A 7,867-nucleotide genomic window follows, 5' to 3' on the forward strand; every position below is an offset into this window, starting at 1 on the left:
CCTCAGAGGCACCACCCCTGGAAAGAGGTCAGCACAGATATTGGCCCCATTTTCCAGATGCAGAAACTGAGGCCAGTGGTTATGCCAGGCACCCCAGTGGGCACCCATGGGCGAGCAGCCTCTATGCTGCCGCATGGTGAATCCGTCCAGGCCTCAGGCCCAGCTCCCTCCCCCTCGTCCGAGGAAGCTCCATGCTCTCAGCAAGACTGCTGGCGGGGGCGGTGTGCCGTTCGAGGTGTGCCCACCTGCACCTCAGTCAGCAGCGGGTAGGTGCACATCAAGCTGCCAGGAATCTCCCTCCACGGAGCTCAGAGGTCTGCCCTGGACTCAGCTTGAAGCCCTTTCTGGCTTGGAAGCTGAGCCCTGCTCACTCCCCCTCTCCCACCCTCCCCTGTCCCCGTCACCCCCTCCCCAGACCCCAAGTCACTGGCAGGAGTGACAGATCCCAAGGCGAGCTCCTGCCCCTGAGCCTTAGGAAAGTTCTCAGCCTGCCAGAAACTTTGCTCCTGCAAAAGGAAAAGGACCCGCCCCACCTCCACCCCCATGGCCAGAGACCCTGGCTCACACACCGGACTCAGAGCCCGCCCTCCCCATCCAGTGCCTGGTCAGGTCACGCCAGCACCCCACCCCCATGCCCAGTGACAGGCCCCCCCCCCCCTCGGCGCCAGGCTACTCTTCAGCCTGAGATTTTGCAGCAGCTGCCTCTCTTCGAGGCACCGTGGCGACCCCCGCCACCTGGCATCTGAGGCCCCCCACAACCTGGCTCCCACCTCCATGGTCCTTTCCCTCCCATCACTCCCCCACCTGGCAGCGTGGCCTCCCGAGGCCTCCTGCGTGTGCCCTGCTGTTTCTAAACTCGGCCTGGACTTCCGTCCCTCCAGCCAGCACTCGGAGCCCAGCCCCAGCCTTCCCTCCGCAAAGCCATCCCTGACTGCCTCTGGAGCCCGACGGAACCCCTGTCCCCCAGAGAATCTTTAACCCAGGGTGTTCTGAGCTGGGGGACTCTTTCCGACAGAAGTCTGCACAGAGGATTCAGGAAGTGGGAATCCTGAACCTGGGTGGAGAGGTCCCAGGAAGCCCAGACCTTTTGGAAAATGATGGCAAACCACATGTGTGCGATCGTCCAAGAGAACGATTTTCTGGGTGAGCGCTCACAGCTCTTATCAGATTCTCCCCAGGAGTCTGTGGCCCCAGTGGATCAGGCCGCCCCCCATGCTGGGGTTGGTTAGATGACCGCTAAGATGACTAGTGGCGTGTGTTTTGTGTGTGTGACACTTGCCTGCTCTAGATTCTGAAGCTTAGAAAAATGAAGCTACTGGCCCAAGATCAGGCCCACATGATAAACTGGAATAAAGTGCCTTCCAGGCTCTCAACGTCTATCATTCTAGATTGTAAACTCTTGAGGATAAAGGCCGAGGCGGACACATTACCTGTACCCCCATGGCCTCGACCCTACACTGCAACTGGTGAGACTCAAGGGAAAGGCTGGCACTGCCCGAAGGCGGGGCCTCCAGCTCCTGGCCTGACCCCCGTGACAACTGCTCTGTCCTGCAGGTCTGGTTCCAGAACCGGAGGGCCAAGTGGAGGAAGAGGGAGCGTTTTGGGCAGATGCAGCAGGTTCGAACCCACTTCTCCACGGCCTACGAGCTGCCCCTCCTCACCCGAGCGGAGAACTATGCCCAGGTACGTGCCTGTCCCCAGCCCCTCACGCTCTGAGAAGGGGCGCCGTCCCCGGAAAGAGTACTCGGGGCGTGTGCGTTTCTCCAGAATGTGGGAGGCCCGGAGCTCCTTCTGTCCGACGTAAGTGTTGACCCAGCCTTGGCTGGACTTCAGGGAAGGAAGCCCGGGGCGGTGAGAGTGGCTTTTTCTTCTGCCCCTTTGGCCACTTGCGCTGTGAGCATCAGAACCGAGGAAGCTTTGCTGAAGGCCAGGGGGGCCTCCGGGCCCCCGGGAGCCACTCCGAGTGTTTCCTAGGAGAGGGCTCCTAAAGCCTGGAGGCCTTGAGGCAGGGCTGGAATGAACATGGAATCCTTAGTCATCCCAGCTCCAGAGCTTTCTCACTACAGGCAAGTCACAAGCTCTCTGAGCCTCGTTTCTTCACCTGTGAATTGGGCTTTAAAAAGCATCTGCCTCAACTCTTTTACGAGGTTGTTCGAAGGTCTAAATTAGATTGTGCAAAAGTGCTTTGTGACTTATCCAGTTTCAGAAAGGTTGTTTTGCGTGTTCACGGCTCTCCCAGGAGTCTGTCCCGTCTTCTCCCATCCCCACCAGAGCATGTTCCTCCATGGCTGTCAGTCATTCCCTCGTCCTGGGGCATTTGAGTCCTCAGTGGGATGCAAAGGGACGAGAAGTAGTGTGAGTAAAGTCAGGCAGCCTGGACACTTGGACGGATGTAATTTTGGCTGAGTCCCCAGTTCTATCTCCCCATAAACGCTGAGAGGAAAATGGGTCCAGAGGTGGAAGCTGGGGAGGGAAGGGATTACAGCTGCACAGATAGAAGACAACATGTCCAGGTCGACCCCACCTGCTGCCTGAACACCTTCCATGTGCCCCCCCACCTCACCCCACCCCCAGCCCGGCTCCATCCCTCCCCTCACCACCTCCTGAGGCAGCCCTTTCAGTCCCGGAAGTTACTTCTGAAGCCTCAAGGGCTCGAGCCCCTGGAAGGCCCCCGCTGTCCACCCCATCCCCTCCACACCACAGCCTGCAAGCCCACAGCCCATGTTCCCAGTGCCAGAGCTCTCTGGGTTCACGTCAGCTCCCGTCTATCAAGTCTCGAGGGCCTGCCAGGCCTGGGGAAGAGCCAGAGACGAGTGAGACAGTCGCTGACCCTAGCGGTCCACGGATGCAGAGACAAAGTCTGCATCTGCCTTTAAGTTGCGGGCTGCCCTCAGCTGGTGAGCTGTGTCCCCAGGACAGCCCTTTCACTAGACGCTTGATGAAATTTCAAGTTTAAAACGGAACCTCTGTCTGCCGCTCGCTCGCCTGGCCCTGGGAACAGAGGAGCCAGAGCCTAAAAGCCAAAGGCTCCTAAGGGGCTAGATGGCCATAAAGGTTTTGAGAGGCTCCCAAGTAAAGGCTCCGGAATGGTTTCATCATCAGGGTGGGCTCGTAAGTGAGGAGAGGTCATCCGTGGGGGAGGGGAAAGCCCCGATGTACTCCCGCACCCCAGCCCCCGCCAGCCTGTGACATCTCTGCCTCCCCTCTCCCCAGATTCAGAACCCGTCCTGGATCAGCAACAACGGGGCTGCCTCACCAGTGCCAGCGTGCGTGGTCCCCTGTGACCCTGTGCCCGCCTGCATGTCCCCTCACGCTCACCCCCCCGGCTCTGGGGCCAGCGGCGTCACCGACTTCCTGGGTGTCTCTGGGGCTGGCAGCCACGTGGGCCAGACGCACATGGGCAGCCTGTTTGGAGCCGCGGGCCTCAACCCGGGCCTCAACGGCTACGAGCTCAACGGTGAGCCAGACCGCAAGACGTCGAGCATCGCGGCCCTCCGCATGAAGGCCAAGGAGCACAGCGCGGCCATCTCCTGGGCCACATGACAGAGCACCCCCGTCCCATCCCCGTGCCCTCCCCCATCTCGGGGCACTGGCCACGCCCATGCTTCCCAGGCCCCCAGCCCCCCATTCGACTTTCCTCTTAGGAACCTGGCCCGGGGCCGGGGTCCTGACCCTCAGCACTTTCCGCCGCTCCAAGTCTGAGGCCCCGTGGACTGTTGGGAGGGAGGGGGCAGCAGACACTGAGGCCGAGCCCCCTGCTCCCGGCCAGAGGCAGTGGAGGAAGCCAGGCGGCCGAGTTTTGCAGCTTTGCATCCATTATAAGCTGAAGACCCTTTCTCCCCACTCCTGCTCCTCTGCCCTGCCCAGTTTGACCGTTGAGTCGAGGATAGACTCCCATGCAGACCCAGCAGTGGCCACAGTGCAGTCATGTCCGTCCTTCCCTCTGCTGTGTGGTCCCTTGGTCACCAGGCCAATGACTGTGTCTGAAGAACAGGCTGCCCTGCAGAGGCGGCCTCGGCCTTCCCATCTCCTTTTCTCTCCCTAAAAGCCCACGGAATCCCACCTCCTGGACCCAAGGCACCCGCCTTGCCTTCACCCTGGATGGCGAGGAGTCCCCGTCCTGCTGTCCCCTGTGCTGGGCACACCCGGTGGGATTGGGCAGAGAGAGAGACGAGCTGGAGCTGAAGGATCCTGCTGCCACCCAGCAACGCTGGCCCCGGAGGGTGCACAGCCGCCCTCGCACCCCGAGACCCTGGATATGGGTGAACAGTGCAAGGGAGGATGCAGACCACCACGGTACCCATGAAGCTGGAAGGAAGCTTCTAGGAGCAGGGGGGGCTGCAGGGAGGTGTCCAGGGGAGTGGGGGCAGGGGCTCGTGCACACAGGTCCGCTCTCCAGCCACCTGACATCCCGCTGCAGGCAGGATGACGGCGACAGTGGGCAGGTCTGGGTAGCTTTTTCTCCATCCATTCAAGCCCCTCCAGGAGGAGCTGGAGGTGCTTGTCCCTCCCCGTGTCCCATTCTGGTCACTCACTGGGGCTGCTGAGCAGTGTCCTGGTGTGGAAGGACTTACACCTCAGACACACCAGCTAAGCCGGCGGGCACGGTGGCAGAGGACCAAGAGCAGCTGCAGGACCTGCCAGAGGATGAGTGCACGCTCACTCGGGCTCCAAGCGGCAGGCCAGCCCCTACACGGCCTTAGGTGGCCCTCAGCAGTCTCCAGCGCCACCCCTGCCCAGAGCCTTCCACTCAGGCGGAGGCTCTGTGTTCCTCTGGGCGTAGGGCAGAGAGCGCCTGCCCTTGCACTTCTGCCCTAGGGGATGGGAGACCCCAGCCCCTCGCCCTGGCCTCCGGAAGGGCTCGTGGGGCTGAGCTCCTCTGGGTCACTTGCTCTGTTCCAGACACAGAGGTCAGGATGCTCTCTGGAAGCAGATTTCCCCGCCTGCAGGGAGGGGCCTCCTTCTGCAGGGGTGCCACCTCTGCCGATATGAGGCCTGCAGCTTGAGTTTAGGCTCCAGGGCCCAGCCGTCCCCTAAGCTCGGGGCACAGGGTACCTGTCCTCCAAAGCAGGCCTTTCAGAGCCCTGGGAAGCCCCCTGGCAGGTAGCCCCTGGGGAGAAGGGCCTGCCTTTTCTCCTTTCTACCCCGATTCTGTCAGTGAGGAGGGCCAGGTCCACCAGGCCCAGAGGCCTGGACACAGGACAGCCTCTTGGGTGGTGGGCAGGGAGGAGTGAGACCCTCCCCTTTGAGCTGCTTAGGTTTTCGGGGACATCGTGGTCTCTACCTCTGTCTCACGTTCTCATGTGCTCCAGAAACAAGACTGGGGAAGGAGCTGGCTTTGACTTCCCTTAACAAGAGTCAGACCTCTTTGTGAACTGTAGCTCTAGAGTTGACCTTCTAGAAGCGAAGGGGGTCTTGGATATTGAATTAAATGTTCTTAGAGGCTTGGCTTTAGTGTTTCGTACATTTGAGGATCTTGGACTGACTCTTAGGAAGCCTTTTCCAGTTCTGAGGTTGGCGGAAACAACTCAAACTCCCAGAATCTAGAAAGAGGAAGGAAGAAATGGCCTTAGGCTGGAGACAATCCCCCAGTTCCTCCTTAAATGCCCTACTGGCTGGGAAGGACATGAGAGGGACTTTCACCAGGGGTATGTGCTCCCCTGGGAGAGAATCAGACAGAGAGAAAGAACTAGGAGAGCCGCAGAGGAGGAGGGAAGGGAGCAGGGGGGCCCTAAGTGGAATCTTCTGGAAGGGACCCCGGGCATCAGTTCCTCTCTGTGTCTGCTTTCTGCCTGGGCCAGGCCTAAGCCAGGCAGCCCAAAGCTTGAGAAGAAAAAGCTTCCGATAGAAGAAGGCCGTGCGTCCCTGGCTGTCTGTCCCACCAGCACAGCCGAGCGTCCAGGATTGAAACGTCGCTGTAAAATGTCCCTATGCGCCCCCGCAGGTGGCTTCCCAGCCCCAGGCCCGCCCGCGCCCTGTCCCAGCCCCAGGCCCGCCCGCGCCCTGTCCCAGCCCCAGGCCCGCCCGCGCCCTGTCCCAGCCCCAGGCCCGCCCGCGCCCTGTCCCAGCCCCAGGCCCGCCCGCGCCCTGTCCCAGCCCCAGGCCCGCCCGCGCCCTGTCCCAGCCCCAGGCCCGCCCGCGCCCTGTCCCAGCCCCAGGCCCGCCCGCGCCCTGTCCCAGCCCCAGGCCCGCCCGCGCCCTGTCCCAGCCCCAGGCCCGCCCGCGCCCTGTCCCAGCCCCAGGCCCGCCCGCGCCCTGTCCCAGCCCCAGGCCCGCCCGCGCCCTGTCCCAGCCCCAGGCCCGCCCGCGCCCTGTCCCAGCCCCAGGCCCGCCCGCGCCCTGTCCCAGCCCCAGGCCCGCCCGCGCCCTGTCCCAGCCCCAGGCCCGCCCGCGCCCTGTCCCAGCCCCAGGCCCGCCCGCGCCCTGTCCCAGCCCCAGGCCCGCCCGCGCCCTGTCCCAGCCCTCGGGGGCCTGCCTGGCACTCGGGAATCCCAGAGCCGCCCAGTGGGGGGGCATTAGAAACCCTCTGGTTAGCCCAATCCCTTCACAGTGGAGATGACCCTGGCCCCCAGGCGGGCACGCGACCACCCTGAGCCGTGTTTCACCTGAGGCAGAGCTGAGCGAGGGGCTCTGATGGCCGGTGCCGCGCAGAGCTTCCCTGGCCAGGAGGCTGGGCCCAGGCCTTCTGCCTTGTCAGCTGCTGGGGCGGGAGGTGCCCCTGCAGCCTCTCCCGTGATGACTAAGCAAGCTTGGGCGACTCTCTGGGGCTGGCGGCGTCCTCAGGAGTGAGGTTTCATGAAGGCAGGTGCAGAGGAGAGTGGACCCTCTCTGGGGGTCACTGCTAAGCCAGTAAGCTAAAAGAGGTGGGGTTTTCTTTGCTATTTGCCTAAGATCTCAACAGAGATGGCCACGCAAGCCGGAAGTGATGGGTGGCTGGCAGGCCCATGGGCAGCCTTCCCACACTGCCAGCCTCTGATCCCTGCTGGGAACCAGTCTTGGCAGCCAAGGCCTGACACTACTAAGCTGCTGCTACCACCCTCAGATGCCCTCACTGCTCCCAGGGCATGGGAGGAGAGGGCTCTGGGGACACACAGAGAGGCTTGTCCCCAAGTCTTCAACGGCACTTGGAAGACATGGGCTTTGGAACTTTCCTTGAATTCGTTCAACTATACTTGATTCTCAGCTCTCACCACCATGCCTCCAGCTTGGGGAAGCATGGTAGCCAAGTTAGTTCAAAGACACTGCAAGGGGGTGGGGTAGCAATCGTGAGGTGGGTTCCCAGCGCCCATGGCTGCAGCCACACTGGGCCCAGTGACAGTGTCCCCTCCGCCCTCATTCCCGCTGGGTGGACAAGAGGAACTCTTCCAGGAAAAACCACCACAAATCCCGCTTCCGCAGCCATTCCCTCTCAGGGCTGGACGCTCTGGGGCTTTGGGTCTGCGTGATGGCCTGTCAGGTGCCAAAGCAAACAGGCCTAGCGGGAGTGAGGATGGCTGGCAACCAGGCCCCCAGGGTAATAATCCGTGATCATGAAAGAGGAAAACAAGAAGACAACAAACACTCAACTTCTCAAAGTCACTGGGAGCCCACGAGACTTCCCTGAGGATGCTGGAGGGAGGGGAAGGTGTTCCAGTGAACAAAACATTACCTGCCCTTGCCCCGCCCCTTCTTCCCCTTCACATACATACATAGAGCTAGGCCTTTATACTACTGATTTTGAAGGACAGTTTTCAATGTCTAATAGTCTGTTTGGTGTGCAGTGGTTGAAAAGAGAGCTGAGTGCTGGAAGGAACATGAACCTCAATCAATACTGACTGTTCTCCTTGTAAGATACCATAACCCTGTATAAATGCAACTTTTCTTTTAG

At 61.4% G+C, this 7,867-nt stretch overlaps 1 protein-coding gene across 1 annotated transcript in view; it reads left to right on the forward strand.

The window, feature by feature from the left end:
* The window catches only part of ALX4 (ALX homeobox 4), a 39,896-nt gene extending 36,353 nt beyond the window's left edge, over nucleotides 1-3,543 (forward strand). Inside the window, exons 3-4 of the mRNA XM_067751756.1 lie at nucleotides 1,555-1,683; nucleotides 3,214-3,543. Coding sequence (XP_067607857.1) covers nucleotides 1,555-1,683; nucleotides 3,214-3,543 — 459 coding nt within the window. The remainder of the gene's footprint in view (nucleotides 1-1,554; nucleotides 1,684-3,213) is intronic.
* The last annotated feature ends 4,324 nt before the right edge of the window (nucleotides 3,544-7,867 follow it).

Source organism: Pseudorca crassidens, chromosome 9 (assembly GCF_039906515.1).
Source record: "Pseudorca crassidens isolate mPseCra1 chromosome 9, mPseCra1.hap1, whole genome shotgun sequence".
Taxonomy (NCBI): Eukaryota; Metazoa; Chordata; class Mammalia; order Artiodactyla; family Delphinidae; genus Pseudorca; species Pseudorca crassidens.